This window comes from Geospiza fortis, unplaced genomic scaffold, assembly GCF_000277835.1.
Source record: "Geospiza fortis unplaced genomic scaffold, GeoFor_1.0 scaffold203, whole genome shotgun sequence".
NCBI classification, from domain to species: domain Eukaryota; kingdom Metazoa; phylum Chordata; class Aves; order Passeriformes; family Thraupidae; genus Geospiza; species Geospiza fortis.
Genome location: NW_005054385.1, coordinates 1,706,934 through 1,726,001, shown reverse-complemented (window position 1 = coordinate 1,726,001; position 19,068 = coordinate 1,706,934). Strand labels below are relative to the sequence as shown.

Here is a 19,068-nt window from a genome sequence, read left to right as displayed (position 1 = left end):
ATAGGTGAGCAAAGAGCTGTACAATTTCAGAAAAGGGAAGCGTTTACTTTTTTAAAATGTCTGAATACACTGTCTATACAAGTTTCTAGAGGACATACTGGCAGATTCAGGTTTAGGTTTCTTGTGTTTCCTAGTAAAACACAACAGGAACCTTTACTGCTGGCAGTTTTAAGTCACTCAGAAATTTTAGGATCATACCAATGGCAATCAGGCAGTTTGCTTTGCTTTATGCTGCACAATCATGAAAGGAGGAAAAGAAATACAGTATGTAAAGTCAGAAAAAGTTTCTAAGTATCTATCTTAGTTTCTATAGTACCTCTATATTTTTTGTAAACTCAAAGCCTGGATGTCAAGGTCATACTCAATGCAGTTGGCAATATAATTTAATTACTGCTACGTTTATGTTTTATTCAAATGTGAACATACCTTAAAGTGAACTGAGCATTTGAGAAAGATCAAGACTATATAACTAAAAAACTGTATTAAGGGGTGTCTGATATCCATTTCCTTTAAGAAAATAGTATTATTTTACTTGTCTGAGTTTTAATGAAATAATTTTCCTTTTTCAGGTACAGCATTACCTTTGTTGAAAGAAGCAGCAGTTACTCCTTAAGGCTCTTCGGAAGCACAGATCAATATGTTGTGCTGACAGTAGATGAATGCACTGCTATCTTTCTGCAGGTACAAAATGAAACTACTGTGTCCAAATTCTGTTATGTGTTCAGTCACTTCTAGGCCATATCTTCAGACTTCTGACACATCTTTTCTTCCCCATAATGGTATTAATTCATGCATTGTTTCACATCACAAATCATTAACCCTAAAAGTCTGTGCCAGTTTGACTAGTTTAAAATGTTCTCAGTTTCTTCACTGAAGTAACATTTGACCTGTGATTTGATTTTACAAAATGTAGTTAAAGAATGCATACTTCAAAAGAGGGTTATATAAAGAAATCTTGTAGCAACCAATTAAATGTATTTGTGGTTCTATTCTCTTACTAGTGTGCGTATAATTCCTTCCATTTCAGATGGTTATCTGAATTAATCTATAGAATAATTTGTCCTAGTTTTAATAAAAAGTAATAGTTTAAGCGGTAGCATACTACTTATATTCTGGTACGCAACAAGACAGCTTACAGGCAGAGGAACTGCTTCTGAAAGATAGATACATAATAAAATAATCAATTAGTATTACAACTACAGCATAGACATTGTTACTAGCTGCTGCAATTAGTGATGTACTTTATATAGGTATGATATGACTTGTATAGGCCAAATACTTCAGAAGTTTATAACAATATTTTGCATTATTAAAGTTCACAAAAAATCTTGAGAACAGCCTAAAAAGGTATTAACACTTTTTAGAGGAAGGAAGGAAGAAAAGGCATAAAGCTTTGAATCAGCCTTTTGAAGTTCAAAAAAAATAAATGTTGGGAATACAAACTAGTTCTCCCAACTGTCATATGTGTCCTTAATGCTTACATTATTAAGCTGTATTTATGTTTGATCTAGTTTCTGCATATTATATTGATACTCATTAAAAGCTTGGGGCAGCCATAGTAATGTATTTATTTAGTTTTTACTCTTTATTTAAATTCCATGGTAGAGTGTCGAGGAACTAAATTATGAGGACTCCTGTGACAATGTAATATCAAGGCTGATGGCATTATCACTCCAATATATGTGCTGTTGGATTATTTTCTATTCCAGAGAAAGACTGAATTTAGAGTAAGTTACTAAATTCTTTTGTTATCCTGGTATTTTTAAAACAAACTTGTCACTAAAGAAAACTGCTTATTAAAACAAGTTGATACTCGTTTATCTTTGAACTTCTCTGTAGGAATACATTTCTCTTAGAACAATGCAAATATTGTAAGCTCATATTTCTAGTGTGCTTTGGATTTTTCACTTAGTTACAATGTTGTCATGCTCCTACTGAAAAATTCAGTGAAATTGTAAAAGTAATAGTGATCACTGGAGACCACCAAAAGCTCAGAAAAGCTTTTTATTTGTGAGACTATTTTCAATCTTACACCAACGATAAAGAAATGGTTGTTATAAAATAACAGAGTTTGAGGCAGCCAATAATAACATGAGGTATATTTGAAATCAACAGATCCAGAAATTTCACAACTCCAAAGATATGAAATACTGGAATTATTCTTACATCTCTTTAAAGTAAATTAACCCATACAAATGCATGGTTATTAATTACTGTGTTAATGCCATTGTATATTATTTGCAACTTGAAATATTCTTCAAGTGTTCTTCCAGTGCTTCAGTAGTTCTCCTTTTGCTGTGGAAGCATAACTTCTGTTGACATAGTTCATAAACATTAATTTATTGCCTCTTTTGGGATTCTTTTCTATTAGCAAGTGGTAATTTCCTCTCTGTTTTTCCTCCAGTGACTGATCTCGATCCAGACCTTTTCCTTCAGATCAGACTTGCTTTTCTGTAGACTACTGTTTTCTTTCCTTACAGTCCTTCAGCAGTCAGTCCCTAGAATGTATTCTAGTTTTCTTTCCACAGATATTAATGCTCCAACTGTACCAGTATTCTGAATTCCGGAAAATGAAACAGATATTTATGAAGACATGGAACAAACGGTTTGAGATTATTACATGTGCATATTAAATATTAATGATCCAGTGAAACTGTTTTACAGGTACAGTCTCAAGGGAAATACTCTGATTAACCTTGTCTTAATTTATGCCACTCTAATTGAACTTACACAGAAGTCAGAAGACTTTGAAGTGAAGGTAACTTTTTTCTGTATTAATCTTCATGATATGCTATTTCTAAAAAGCTCAATCAAGTATGCCTTCTACATCAAAAACATAAAATAGCTCAAAATTACTTAAATAGGAGAAGGTCTTAATTCATTGCTGCTAAAATCAGTGAAAAGGCTGTGTTGACTGCAATACAAGTTGAATCAGAATCAAATAGCAGTTGAAATATTTTCATAACTAGGAGTCAAAAAATGGAATCATACCTTTAATAAATTATTAGAATATATATTAATCTTGCTTATGTCTTAATTTGAAGTTTCAGATCAATATTTTGTTGCTGATGTGACAGAAGAAATGAAGAAATAATATGCTGTCAGCTAGTGTGCTTTTTTAATGTGACAAGATAGGTTAACTTCTTTCTTTAAAAATCAGGAAATCTAGAAAATCTGTTTTAGTATCCAGAATAATCAGCATTAAAAAAAATGGGGCAGAAGTTTCATTCAGCTTACCAAATTGTGGGTAACTTATATATTTTAGGCATTTTTTTCATTTATTTGCAGCCAATATTAAGTGCAGATCTTTATAAAGCTATTATTATTATATTACATTATTTGCATATTAAAGTTTATATAAAATTTACCTGATTAAATGAAAGTTATGAGGATGAAGAGAGGACAAAGCTTTTTCATTTCATGTACTCACCAGTGTAGCTTTTATAGAAATTATAGCTTCAAAGTGTTACACATCATCTTAAACTGTAGTAGTCATCTCATGATTGCCCGTTTTATTAGGAGCTCATGTTATGCCCAGAAACTTGATCACATATTAAAGACCTTTAGGATAAATAAGTTAATTTCATCTACACAGGATCTTCATAAATAAGGAGTGTGATTTGCAGCCAGGTGAAAGGTTGGAGATTTCTGCGTGATAAGCATGGATCAGGTTTGATCAGGTTTAATTACTCAGCAGCACTGACTGTTGTGTTCAGGGTGACCTTTAGTTTACATGTCAATGTCTGGAGCAAATTAATACACTCCTTAGAGCAAGTTTTAACCAAGAGTATAATGTATCACTTTTAGGTAGTTCTTACGCCAGGGATTGAAGAGACAGCACTGGTAATTCGTCAGATTGCTGACAACATTTTGATAGCATCTAATATCAGTCCTCATGAGTGGCTGGACAAATCCTGGCTTTCCGTCTTGCCATCTGAGGTTTGCTTATCTTCCTATGAATTGACAGTTTTCTTCCTGTTTCTAAGATTCATAAAGATTTGGGGTTTTTTGTTGTAGTTCTCTTAAAACATTTATTAAAATAAGCATTATTATATTTGTGTATTTATATATATATATATATATGCAGATATATATAAGCATATTTCTAGTATATATGCAGACATGTATATATATATATATATATATATATATACATATATGTAGGATTTCCATCATCTTTGTCAGTACAATTAGATGCAACTTGGACTTTCCCTGTGCTGTCACAATTAACCTGTAGGGAGGTTTATCCACCACATCTACTTGCGAATTTGTACAGTTCTATAGTTTTGGGCAGTAGGTTTAAAAAACTACCGAAATTGTAAAAGAAAAACCATACAGTGGCTCACTTGGGCAGGAAGCCAAATTCAGCAGTGCTGATCCATTACTTAAGTCAATGGCATTGCTTGCTGACTTGCTTCAGTAACGGATGGAAAAATCTTGTTTAACTCCTGCAGTTACTTGTTTAACTCATATTCCAGTAAAGCTGGAACAGGCCCATCAATCCCCATCAAATATATTATATCCTTTGACTTGTCTAGTAAGTTTCTCAAATTAAGTGCATGGATTTGTTCATTTTATGTGACAGCTTTGAACTCTTGTAAAGCTGAGATTGTTTTTGGCTTTGCAAAATTCAAAGGTGTTATAAAGCAGGTATTGGCATGACCTTTCAAGAGGGGGTTATTTGATTGTAAGTTTTCCATTTTAGAGATTAAGGATACTGGTAAAGAATGTAGAGGAGTCACTGTATTGTGTCTGTTAAAGATATTTGATCTTGGCAGTGTTTTATGAAAGTCAGGAACAGGAAGCTGACACTGATAACAAGCTACTCTCAACTTGCTGCCCTGTTTGTGGCATTCATCCTCCCCTTGACAACTCCTGCTTTTGCCACCTGTTTCATTGCCATTAGCAAATACAACTTTTGTAAAACAGAACCAGTTTTGTCAGTTTGTGTTGATCTAGGTAATTCACTTTAAAATGGAGCATTAGTAAATCTGGTCATGCATTTTAAAATCAAGTTTAAGTTATTCACTGGTTTTAAGGTTTAGAAAATAAACATCTTTAGATTTGCTTTTTGTCAAATGGCTATACAGAACTTATTCTTTTTCAGAAATGATACTAAAAAACATTGGTTTTTATTGAACTATAAAAGTGCACTGTTTGAAAGCTGTCTTTCCATGATATACTCTATGACTTATTGAATAAGATGCGACTTTGTAGAACAGGAAAAAAAAGGATAAAAAATTTGTCAGATATCAGTCTAACAAAATAATTTCCATTTCCAGCCAGAGAAATGCCTGCTTACTTTTCCATGTATCAACCCTTTGGTTGCTCAGTTTATGTTAAAGAAGGGATCATCACTAAACAGGTTATTTCTTGCAAGCTTTGATCAACTCCAGGAACTACTGCCACAGGCTCCAAAAAAAGTTTTAAAGGTTGGTGAAAATTATTTTATGTACTATATCATTTTTTTGCTCTGTTGTAATATGTGGTTGTTTTGTTGGGTTTTTTTAAATCTTATGCTAAATGTGCATTTGCTGGTGTCATTTAAAAATTAATTACAGGTTTTAGCATATCATTCATATCCCAAATGTTGAGTCTGCTGATTCTCAGCAGATTTTGTCAAGTCACCATTTTGTTTGTGCGAAGATAATGAGAGCATTTCCTTAACTGGAAAATACTCATTAGATCAACTTCCTCCTCGAGCTTCACAATATTGAGTATTGTGTATTTCTAATGTAAAAGATGTTTTCCAATTAAGTATTTCCAGGGCTTCCGTCCTTCCTTCCTTCCTTCCTTCCTGCCTGCCTCCCTCCCTCATAGCACTAAGTGTTTGACACAGCTGTAGAGATGAAGAATTGTGTGCTCGTACTGTTCCTACTTTTGGGTCAAGTCTAGGAAAATTATATACTGAATATAGTCATCTAATTCAATGAAAAATACACATATTTTATCATTCAAGAAAATAACAGAGGACACCATCCATTTAAGGTGAAGCATTCCATTAGGTGAAGGAGCAAGCGAACAGGTATTTGAGGACAGGATGTGAAATTTTGCATACTATTGTTTTAACTCTAAATGTGTAAAGCCATCTTTATTGACAGAAAAAGCTCAGTTAAATTCCTCTGTGATGCATGATAGGTGCCAATCCATTGCAGACTGCTTCCTACAGTCTTGGAGCAATGAAGGAGAATAAATTGTATTATTAAGATATTGCTTCTCCTGTGTTTTGAGACAGACACTATTACTTAATCTGTTTATAGATGTAAGACAGGTACATTGTGTACTGTACCTGCCTCTCCTGCTTTGGTAAGTCTTTTTTTTGGTTCCAGTAAATAAAAATTTATACATCTCAGAATCTTAACAACTGATTTAACTTTTTGTACTTGGAAATGTAGACCAAGTAGTGACGTACCATCAACATTCCTAACAAATACTTTCTTCATCATTTCAGCATTTCAGTGACATGATATCTTCATACAGCCTAAATGCTGCCACTGTAGAAAAAACAGTGAAAGGTGCATCACACCCAGAAAACCAGAATAAACTCAACACATTGTATCTTGATAATAAACAAAATTGTCAGATTTTAGAGCTGCTTGATAAGGCACAAAACAGCACAGGTAATATCTTGAATTACGAGTAAAATGTGTCTCCTTTGAAACCAAGTGAAAAATTTGAATGTGTTAGAATCTTTATCTTCTAATCCTGGTAAGGTCAGTTATTCTGATGAGACAGACTGCAATCACAATTCTCAATGGCATCTTGGTTTTCTGTAAAATGTAGAAAATAAGCTAATCTTTCATTCCTCATACAAAATGGTTCAAATTTTTCTCTACCAGGAACATCTCATATGAATGCTGAAGCCCTAATTCCTCCACTGAATCATCATAAGGGTTTTTTAAAGTCTGATCTTCCAAGTTGTATGCAAAAGAAAGCATGCTCATCAGATGTAATTACAAGGAGAAAGCTGGATTTCTTTGCTCTATCAAAAGACAATGAAGATTCTGCTCATCTAGAAGTTAAAAATTCTCTCCATGTTCAAAGACAGCCTTTCAGAATACATAATAGCTCTGATCATTCTTCCAAAGACTCTGAAAAAGAGGATTTCTTTGCAGCTTTCAGTGACTGTGCATCTCAGGAGAGCTCTAAGAGTTTTCTAGATGAATTTAGAGACACGACATTTAAAAGCCCAGAAATTCAGATTGACCAGTCCCTGTGGAATTATTCTTCATCCACAGGCCCACATAATTCATTTGCTCATGATGGTTTTCTCTCTGATTTCCTTGATGATACGGATGAGCTTCAAAATCTGAATTTTAGCCAAATAGGTGAAACATCTAAAGGAAAGAGAAAAAAAAGGCCTCCATTCTTATGGACAAAAGAAAAAATTAAAACAGGTAGGTCCAAAGTAAGCTGAAGATTTTGATGAAATTATTTTTGTAACTCAACTGCAAAGTTGTAAGATTGTATTTTATCTTTTATTTAAATAGTTCATAAATCAAATTCAGCCCAACAATTGCATGTTCCCTTTGCTGATATTTACTTGCATATATATCTCTTCTGTGATAAAAGGTTCCTTACATGTTTTGTTTTGAGCATAAAGATGTCTTGGGGTATTAAAAAAAAAAAGCCAAACCAAATGAACTAGAATTGTGTTACTGCCATTATTTTTCCCTGGTAAATATTGAAAAGCATAGCTCTTCAATAGTATAAGATTCAGCTTCTTTTCTCTTTCTGACAGTGCCTAAAATATAGATAATGAACATGCCAGAATTAATTTTAAAGTTATGGGAAATATTATTTTGTAAACATAGATTTAGACAAAAAATTGTATTTTCTCCATAGGACCAAAAGGAGATTCAGCAAATCCTGAGAGTGAATTTCAGATTCTGCTAATGGCTATATTTTGCTGTTGGCACTAATGGAGTAAAAATGGCACTCTGAAAATCTTTTAAGTTTGTTTCATAAACTTCCTTATTCTTGGAATATTTTTAGCTAGTATCTCCAGGGGTAAACTCTCCACTTGAAAACATTCCAAAGCTTATATTTTCAAAAAGATGGTACCATGTGTACTTCAAAACTTTGTTTACCCTGAAAGTATGTTCAGTCCTTATACAAAATATTAGGCTTCTCTTTTTTTGTACTTTTCTTATCTCTGGTTTACTCCATCAAATATAGTAAGCTTGAAACATTCTTTAATAAACCATAAGATGTATCCATGGAGCCTTGCAACTAAGACAGTCCCTCTCAGAGAACATATTGCTGTAGTATTTTTTTTAATTCTTCTATTTCCCTGCTCATAAGATACCACATTTTTAAAAAAAAAATCCAAGATTAAGTTTGTTTAAAAAAGTGCCTAACACCTAGTACAGATGACTTAATTTATGCTTTGTCCATTAGTAGCTGTCATTAAATCTCTTGGTAGTACAAGGTCAGCACACCATTAAAATGCTTTCAGTAATCAGATCAGACTCATTCATGAAAACCTAAGTAACTAATTTAAATCACCCTTTCACTGACTGCTTAGGGTAATTATGGAGGTAAAGAGAGAAAAAGTTAATTGGATATAGTAAACTTCTTTTAATTTTCAGCCTGTGTAAATTTAAATGTTCATACAGAAACTCTGAACAGACCTTTTGCTTCTCTGGAATTAAAATTCAGACCTGCAGTATTGCTGAGTAGAAAACAAATGTTCCAGTAACCTGTAACTGGCACTGATACCGTAAAATTCTACAATATATTTCAGTAGAAATCAGGGCAGATTCTCCTGGTACCACATTTTACAGTGTTCTGAAAATACTGTCATCTCCAACTGATAAGCTTTCTCTATTATTCTTGCCTAGTAGGACAAAAGTATGCTTGAATGTGAATCAAAACAAAACAAGGAAAAGTGATTTTTGGTTTAGATTTTGGAAGAACAGGCTTGTTCTACTTTACAATTCACTAACCAGGAGAAAATTAAGTATACTAAATAGTCTTGCATGCTAATGCAAACCCACCGCCCCCCTCAAAAAAAATTTAAAAACCAATCAAACCAAAAAAAACCAACCAACCTATCAAAAAAAAAAACCACCATAACTTCACCTTAATACAATAAAAGCCCCTGAGACCAAAAATTTAAGAAATATGTAGAGAGTCAAGTTAGAAAGATACACTGTGAACAAACCCCAAGGATTTCTTCTGGTGTCAGATAAAACTCTCATTAAACCACAGATAATTCATGACACCATGCCAAGCCAGTATTTCCACTGGAACAGATCAAATCCTTAGGTCAGTTTTAGCATTTTCTGACTATACTTTTTGTAAAGGCTAAATATCACTTCCTCATTTCCTTAGAGTAACTTGTTTTGAATAAGCAATTTCTCAAATACATTATTGTAAAAGCACCTGAATCTTAAGAATGTAAGTAGCTTTTTAAAACAACTTAGAAACGTGACTGTCTGGTTAAACATAACTAAATTTCAATAATTATAGAATAATTCTAAGGGTAGTATTAATGAAATAGAAATAAACAAATATTTTTGAATTGTGGTTAAGTACAGGTTGATTTATTTATTTTTGTATGAAGTCCCATATTCCTATTGCAGGACGATATGCATAAAACAGGCCAGTAGAAGTAAGAAGTAGCAAATATTAATCTGTACACATTTTATTTTATGATAGCTGATACTTTTCTTAGGGAGCACACTAGTTAAAGCCAAAGTCTGCTCCTGCTTCTGAGAAGCACACAGTTAAGTCTGCATACATGCTATACTATCATGGTTTTTCTTTTTTCCACTTCTATTACAGATTCAGGATTTCCAGAAGTGCAGGAGTTCAAAAAAAGGAGATTGACATATGAAAGAGTCCCTGGAAGAAGAGATGGACAAACGCGTCTTAAATTCTTTTGAATAGAATGAAGATTTGCATATTACATACATTTTTCTTTTTCTGTTCTTTAAAGGGAAATAAATGAATTATTATTCGTTTTTAGAAAGTAATTAGGATTTGGAAATACTTACTAGCTTAGGATTCTTCTGTATGTTTTTAAAATGTTGCTAAACAAACTAGTTTCTTGAAGCTGGATAATTATGTCTTCTCTGTTGTGGGTGATATACAGCTACTTTATCACTCTTTATATTAAAAAAAAAGAAAAACAGACACCTGAGGCTCTCTCTGGGTTTTCAAGGCACCTGTGTTTGCTGCCTGAGTCTGCTGCTTTTCCAATGTAAAGATGGGCTAGATCTGCTAGAATCTCAAGGCATCTCAAGGCTTCTCAGAGTCTTAGAGATTTCTTGCAATTACAGCTGTGACTTTTTGCAGCTGTCCCTTGGGCTCTGTTCCACTTCTCTTCTTCTGACAGGTCCTTCAGGAACAATAAGTTCCTGAGCTCCTTTTAATCATAATCAGTCTAGGAAAAAGCTCTTTGTTTTATGGACAACATGCTAAGACTGTGTTGAAATTTAGCATTCTGATAGACTTAATTCAGGGGACTAAGCTGTGACTCTCACCCTTTGCATAACCTGCTGGAGGCCATTTGTTGGCATCCATGTTTTTCAGCCTTCTGCAGGGCATTGGCAAGTGGGGGGATGAAAGGTATCTGGGAGGCAGACCCAGATATAGGGTACAACTACAAGTGAAACATTGAATTAAAAAAAAATCTATCTCAGTTGTAATCTAAAGAACAGGAAAGAATAGTACCCAAACCCTCACTTTCCATCAAAAGATTTGGCAACAAAACTGGAAATACGTGTGGGAGCAATGGTACACAGTAACTCCATTCTGCCACAGGAATGCATAAACGGTTTGCACCGGCATGCCAGCCAGCTCCAGAATGTCTTTCTCTGTTCAGTGGCATTCAGCTGAGATGATTCAGGTTTCAAACTCACCAATCTGAAAGGTAATAAAAGAAAAAACCACCAAGTTTAAGGTTTATGTTTGCAAATACTTACTTGACATAAAGCCTTCATTAAGCACATATTCACTATTTGAGTAAATGAAACCAGCACTTAGGGAAGAAAGATTTGGTCTCTCAGAGAAAAGAGTGCTGATTTTTGACTGAATTCTTATCAGCTATGTCTGCACTAACTGCAGTTTTAGTTCATAGTAATATTCCTGAATTATTTGTACACTGATAGTTTGCAGGATTTGAGAAATTACCTTTCACAGGTGGTAACATGAAAAGATTTCTAGTAAAATTGCAACAAGCCACTGTTTCCTAGAATGAGAGAAAGACTGAAATATAAGTTGCAATTTGCTTACTATCCATGGTCCATTTTTGTGGTCACCTGACCTAACCATTTTCCTTCTTTTGTATCATGGTTTATGTTGTTCAGAAGTACCTCCCAAAAAAACGGGAATCTGGTTTTTTTGAAGTATAGCTCTATAAAGCCTCAGTCACAGATGACCACAGTTTGAGAAAATTATATCTGCCAGTGCCAAGCTGTGTATTTATGTTCTCCTCTTCCAAAGGCAAAAGCTGGCACCAGAGCTTCCACATGAACAGTTGTGAAAGCATAGCATAGATCATCTGTAGATAACTTTGAAAACAAAGATATACTGTGTACATTAAATAAAAAAATTCAAGTGCTGTCTGTGTTATGTTTCCATTAGGTAGAAAAAATGTCAGCGTACCGTTAAATCACTGGTAGTGTACTGGAAAATAAGGGAAAGGGCTTGCAATGACTATTGTTTTTTACTGGTTTTGTCTATGACAAATGTCAGTCTCTCAAAAATACGGACACATTGACAAATTTATAAATTATGACATTCTTCCCCCTCCTTTTGTCTGTTTAATGTGGAATAAGATTACTGCTGAACTACAATAACGCACTTCCCCACTCCCCCCTCCCCTCTACCCCACCCCCACCCTGCCAAATTACCTATTACTATGAATTAGGAAGCAACTAATTCTTAGACAAAAAGGCACAGTACAAAAATCCAATCTCCAGTCTTACATAAGCAGGTAGGGACACTCCATTCCTGGAACAAGTTGATAAACATTTTAGTGACCAGGCAGGAGGCAGCTGTAGATGGAGAAGAGCTGATCAGCTGGGAGAGATGACAGTGAGAAAAGTGGGGCTTTTCTGGCTCCCGTAAGGCACTGAGCATACAAATGTGGACATTCACTCAATCTTCTTAACCCTGGGTGTCCTGTAGGACCTGCTGCCATCAGATGGTATCTGCACAGCAGATCGCCTTCTTGCATAATCTTTGGTGAAGGAAGCTAAGATGCTGCACACAGCTGCCCGCCTGCAGTTGTTGCAGCTGCAAGAGACCAGATGGAGTTGGGCAGGGCAGCCAAGAGACAGCCGTGGTTGACTGGCTCTCTGCTGCACACTGTGATTTGGCCACTCCTTGTGCCAGCTGAGCAGCCACTTCAAAACCCCAGCTCCAAGTGACATTGCTGAGCCTGAAAGCATATGCAGCAGAGGTTCTGGGGAGAGAAACAGGTGTGGAGGTGTGGAGATGAGGGGAGATTTTATTGCAAGAGAGAAAAGAAATATGAAGGGCTTGCCTAGGAGGAAGTAGGCAGCAGACAAATACTGGCTGTCCAAAGGCTTTTGACTCATCAGTATCTCTGATATTTTGGTCTCAAATCAAGCCTCTGATGGCCTCTGTGCAACAGTATTTTGGTTTTCTCTAGACTTCTGTACCTGTGTCCAGTACTAACAGAAAAACTGCCATACTTAAATAGCCTGCAGTGAAAGGAAGTCAGAGTGAAGAGAAGCTCAGAAGGATGTTCTCTGTTTTTAAAGGCACAATACATACTGGCAGTATTACAGCTCTCATGTTGATGTCTTTCTGCAGGACAGCAACATGAAAATATTTGACAAACTGCCTGGAGGACACTGTTGCCCCATTTCAGTTAACATTCATGAGCATTAAGTACTTGGCTTGCAGAGTTCCTCCTTACAGCTTCAAAACGTGTGAGCCTTATAACATTGTTAGTATTTACAACTATGGTCAACAGATATGAATGGCATTTTTCTACTAATAAGATACAGTTTCTAAAAATCCAACAGCAACCATCTCTTCCCAAAAGAGCAAAGAGCTTGAGGCCTTCACTTCCACTGCAAAATCCACATATCCTCTTCTTTACAGTAGCTGCTCTTTGTTACAATTACACAGTGAGTTCAAAGCCAAGAGGGATAGGAATTTTATTTCCAAACTTCTAAAAGATTAATACAAACAATAGGAAGTACACAAAATTAAAAACCTATTTAAAAAGTTGTTCTGTAAAAGTGCTCTATCAAAAAAGTGAAGGCAAATGACCAAGTACATTTTAGTAAATTCTGTGTATTGCAAACCGTGACAACAATGCATGCAGTTATCTTTGGGTGTTCACAGATTCTTAGTGTCTGTTTGGTAATTTTAAATACGTCAAGAAAATGCCTCTGCAGCACTACTGTTACAAAGTAGAAGAAGGCTTACAGATAAGAAGTATTGCAAGAAACATGATTTAGGAATCAGGCCTCTGTTACACATTGTGTTCAGCAGTTACTAAAATGTGTCATTATGCATTGAGATGCACTTGAAAAAAACCTAAAGTTGGTTCCAGGTCTTGCTAATGGAAGCAAAATGTCCCCTGAGGACGTTACTTCAGCTCTAACAGCATTTAGCTTTAATTATTCACTTTTAGGTTGTTTTATTTTGGAAAAAAAATCCCCACGAGTAGTTTTTGCTAGTATTCTGGTGTTATGGTTTATCAAGATCAGAGTAAGTAATTTGATTAAAAATTCACATGTTTTTCATTTCTAAAATGTAAACTTCTCAAGTAATATTTGTATAGTTAGCATAGTGTAGTAAAAGTGGTGATGATTATGAAGTTAAAAAACTTCAAGAACATTACTAAAATATAGTGGAATACAGATTCACAAGAACACAGAAACAGATATCTAGGATGTTGTTTTAGCCACATAAAAGACCGAGACTTTTCTTGTGAAGGAAAGGCAGTTGTTATTCATGTCATGCTTGAAGGCAATTCTCCAATGACCTTCCCTATAAGAAGAAAAAACAAAGGCTTATTAAATGCCATTTTCTTATGCTGATAGATGTAATTTCTCTTAAAAATTGTAACAGAAAAGCTCCTTTGCGCTGAGAAAAACCAAATAATGATTTTCCTTTGCTGAATGTTGATATCTTCACAATATTGTAAAATTTTTAACTGGCTTTTTTACTTTGCTCTGAATTTCTTATGATCCTAAGGTAACACAAGAATAATAAACTAAATATTTGATCTACCAGCAAAAAGTACCAAATGACATCTTGGGCTGAGCGATGCATTTCTAAAAGTATTATAAATTAATCACCAAGTTTTTCTAAGAAAATATTTTGTAATGTATCTGTATGATGTGATCAACTCAGAACATGTAGACACACACACACACAGACCCCCAGAAAACCAAAAGGTAGAAAGGCTGCTTAAATAACAAAAGAACATATGCAATGGTATTAAGAATTTTATCTTATTTGCATAAAGAATTAATTTGGGTAGCACCTAAAATAAGAAAATCTGCTTTTGCTTCACCCTCTCTAAATTTTTTCCAGAAGAGCATCTCATGTTCAATTGTTTCATTTCTTTAGGTTCAATCCTGTTTTGTTAAACCTATGTAGCAACAATCAAGGCCTTGTTATTGATGAGGCAAAAGCTCAAGTGCAAGCTCAGGAACAGCTGGCAGCAGCAAGGGGAAGATTTTATGAGTACTTTATGTTTTAGCTTCAATTCTGCCCTTTGAGAAAATATCAATTTTTTCTTTAATAGCACTCTCATTAAAAGAACAGACTTCAGTGTTTCTTCCTCCCTCTGTAGATTTTTCAGCTCTTTAGCAGGAACTATTTTTATTCTTTCTTTAAAGGAGGAGTAACCCCTTCCGAATATCCTACTTCCACATTTGTGTGTCAAGCAAAGTAAGTAGATTTTTCAAGTTATGGTGTGGTTCTGCCCAAGACTACTAGCATGCATGGCCTTTATTTCTCCTGCTGCAATCACTGATAACCTTTGTGACAAATGGGAGAGGCCAGACTGGGAATCATGAAACTGGATCCCAAAGGTTTGCAAATGTTGGACAGCCACCCACCCACCTACTCTGCAGATGTTACAGGGGTACAGGCAATGCAGAGTTCAGGGAGTAGCTCATCCTTTAGATCTGTGCTGAAAAAGGTTACAAAGGACATGACTACAGATTGCCTCAGCTCCTCTCTGCTTCCACTGGTTTTGGTGCTGTACCAACAGTAAGAACAGGAAAAGCCTAAGGACAGACACAGCGAAATGAACTGCAACATTAAAGATCGAAATGTATTTTAACATAATTCTTACTTAGGCTGTGAGCTAGTCATCAGAACATATAAAATTGCCACAGCTTTGTCTTACTTTTCCAAGCTGGGTATGTGACTGTCTGCTGTCCACCTATGTCAAACACAGCTGTGTGTCTTAGACAATTTTAATTACTTTGGATGCTGCTAATTACCTTATTGCTGCACAAACACAGAAACACAACTATCCCAACAAAAAAACAACTCATAAAGAAAACACCTCTAGAAAGATCTGTAGAAAAGAGATATGCTTCCACTGCACCACCTGAAAAACCCAGAAAATCATTTGCAGAGGCAGCAGAGAAATGATGAACACCCAAGCAAGAACTCAACAGTTAAACAAGTATCACCGTGTGTCTTTGTCTCTCCAAGGTTTTGAGTTTCAAATTAGAGTGGTTGTCATGGCATCTGTGACTTTATTACCTGATTTCAGAGCAGAGCACAGGATCGGGGTTCACGAAAGGGATTGCTCCCTGCAGGAACCCCAACAAGCAAGGCATCTTTGCAGGCATTTTGCATACAGTACTGCTGGAGTTCTGCAGCTGCCTGAGACACCTGAAAAGGAAAAAAAATCCAGAGAGGAAACTAATTCATTCACAAGCATCTATTAAGCATTTCCTCTTGAAGAGCTATTGTCAAACAGAGCTGGAGTGCAGCCAAGTCACCTCTCAGATTCTAGAGCATCAAGTAAATCAGCACAGAAGCACAATTTACAAAGCTCTCATGAAGCACACGTGAAATACTAAACCAGTGATAAGCCAGAAGAGTGTAGAGGACTGAGGTGCCAGTGTGATGCAATTTCTTCCCATTAAAATGCTCAGAGCCCTGACAATTTTACAATCTTCTGTGGTGTTTGGAGGTTTATATTTGAACTCTTATATCCTCTGAGAATTTATTAAAAGTATTTTCATTCCAAATTTCTAAACAACACAGAGTATAACAAGGAGTGAAAGCAAAAAGATGAGGATGAAAAGCTTTTGAAGTCCAAATTGTCATCTTCCCCCAGCAGCAAAGTCAGAACTTCAAATCCACATTCTGGCCCCCTAGAAGGAGACTCGAGAGCTGCAGAACAAGCCCAAGATCCCAAAGGCAAAATGTCCTCAGCACTGAACTCCCTTGCTCTCCTTGTGGATGGCAAGTCAGTCATGCACCTACATTTTTGAAGGAAAATGTAGAGGAATTTCCAGTTTCCCAGACACACATTAGGAACAGCTGCAGGGAGCTGTACAAAACCCATGCTGTCTGATACATATTTTATAAAAGGAACTACTAAATATATTGATGGAGCTGTAAGTTCCCCTCTGACCTCACCTCTGCCTTTGTTACAGGACTCCTGAAATACTGACTTTTCTTCCTACACCACTCTACAGTGTTGCCAAAACAATAACCAGAAGGACCAACCACATTTCCCAGCCTCCTGTCTAAAGGAACCACTCCAGAGCACCAGTGGAATTTTGGTTCTTGGCCATCCCATCTAACAGCATCTGGAAACACATGGGAAGTCTGGCCTAGCACACACTTTTGTTTGCTATTTAGCTGCTCTCCTGTTCACTGTCTTCCAATTCTTCCCCAGGCTCTCCTCCAGGACGCTCATCCTAGTAACTGCCTGAATTTAGCCAGGAGCTGATGGCACTTCAGGGAGTTGTTATCAGAAGTTTTTTTTCTCCTCAGCCTCCCAGGTTCTCTTGAGCAGAGTACAGGGAGAAGTGTCTGCAGCAAGGATTCCTGCTAAGTCAGCAGGCTTTGTCACTCCTTCCTTACCTGAGGAGAAGCCCTTTCTGGAGGCTGCAGAGGTCTCCTGCCCTGCCCAGCCCCTTGGACCCCCTGCAGCATTAGCACCCTTGCCTCAGCCACAGCACCTGCCCCTCGTGGTGCCTGACTGTGCACCATGGGGCCATCAGCCAGAGATCCCAAAAGCCAACACTGGCTGGGCCAAGGCCATGTGGAGCTTTTTCCTTTGAGACCTAGCAGTGCCTACAGCATCACTGTGCACTTTGCTGCCAAACCCTTCCACACAGACTGAGCTACATATATCCTGGTATATCCTCAAAAGATACAAACCTACTCTTAGTCCTACCTATGACCCATAACATTCTTCTTTTCTCCTGCTCACATAGAAAATTTCTGCAGTATTTCATCACATGACACACTCCCTCCAGCAGCCCCCACTTGCAAGATGTGTATGGGTACTTCTTCCTACTCAGTTTCCTCTTTCTGAAAATATTGTTCCTGTCTGCTTTTTTAGCCAGCAGGGTAAACAAAATCACCATTGGAACTTGGCAGTATGGAATGTATTTTTAAAAATCCATTCATAACCAGCTTCCGTCTGGAAACACATTGTCTATTCAAAGTAGCTGAAACAATGTTTTCTCCCATTTCAGTGCTTGCAAAAACTGAACCAAGTGGTTTTTATCAGCTGAATATATTTCACATTATTTTTGTACAGTATGTATAGAAAGCCAGATGTTACAATTTATATGATACATTTTTATCATGTGTCATTTCAAAGCCATGAACAGGCTCCTAGAACAGCAGACCTAGAAAGAGGTCTGTGCACAGTGCTGCAAGAAAGATGAGTCTGAGGTCCATCAAGGACAAGCCTACCCGGATCACAAGAGCAAACTCATAAAAAAATAGGCAGCCTTGAGAAGTCCAGCTCCAGAATATGTTATTGCCACAAAGTAACACCTGCAAGCTACAAACTACGTATTTTATAGCCACTCCCCACCCACAAAAAAATAGTGGGGAGGACTATATGAGTATTTTGAGTTTATGACTCAAAATGAGCAGGAACAGAGAACCAGGCACCAACAATAACTGGTGGGAAACCATTTCAGTGTTTGGCAATACTCCTCTTTCCAGAAGAGTCTACATTTCTACTCTGAAACATGTTGTTTCTCACATATTCCCACACCTTACTGTGGTGATAAGCACAGCAATTTTTAGAATATCAAGCATCTGCTGATTCTGTTTTGCTGCTAAAATGTAGTAACAAAACCAAATTGATTAGAATGATATCCAAAAGCTGGAGTGGTTTCACCTCGCAACAAGCACTTCAAATTTTCACCAGCCCAGGTCAGGAGTAGTAGGAACAAGTATTATGAGTTATTTTAAAATCAATTAGCTAAGTTCCTGCAGCTCAATGTGTTGGCACTGCCGTCAGACTGAGGAAGCTAGTCTTTTGTGACTGGCCAGAGAAAAATGGCGAATGCAAGCAGAGAGACGAGAAAAGTGCAGGATGTAAATTAATTTGACCTCCATCACTTCAAACACTATGCTGGATTTTGTGCGTGGTGATGAACCCGCACATCTGCTGGAAACCAAGAGCTGTCTCGGTCAGGTCACCAAACCTGAGGAGTTGGCAGACGACAGGACCGCCTCATCGTGCTGCCTTTGTCTGGAAATGTGCAAGCAGGAGAAGATTCATGCATGCGTAGCAAATCGCCTGCCTTCCCCCAGTGCGCCAGCGGGTACCACCCCGCACCGCCTCCCCCTGCAGATCCTGCCAGTGCTCCGAAGCAGGGGGGAGTCGGGCGGCGAGGAACTATTCTCGGTTATCTGTTTGCTGGTGCAGAACTAACGAGGAGCTGCTGCATTATTTATCAGGGCTCCTTTCACCAGGGAACGGCACTGGCTCCATCGCTCCCGTGCGGCCGGGGCTCGCAGCCCGCCGGGCACACCTCGCACCCCTCGCCCCTTTCCTTGCCCGGGCGGGCGGCGCCCACCAGTGCGGAGTTTCGGAAAGGCAGGAGCGGCTCCGCCCTCCCCGCCCCC

At 37.1% G+C, this 19,068-nt stretch overlaps 1 protein-coding gene across 1 annotated transcript in view; it reads right to left on the bottom strand.

The window, feature by feature from the left end:
* Window positions 1-13,114: 13,114 nt before the first annotated feature.
* The window catches only part of GNG10 (G protein subunit gamma 10), an 8,032-nt gene continuing 2,078 nt past the window's right edge, over window positions 13,115-19,068 (bottom strand). The window contains exons 2-3 of the mRNA XM_005425347.1: window positions 15,718-15,851; window positions 13,115-13,980 (exon numbers count right to left, since the gene is read on the bottom strand). Of these exons, the coding sequence (XP_005425404.1) occupies window positions 15,724-15,851 (128 nt within the window). The 3' untranslated portion in view covers window positions 13,115-13,980; window positions 15,718-15,723. The remainder of the gene's footprint in view (window positions 13,981-15,717; window positions 15,852-19,068) is intronic.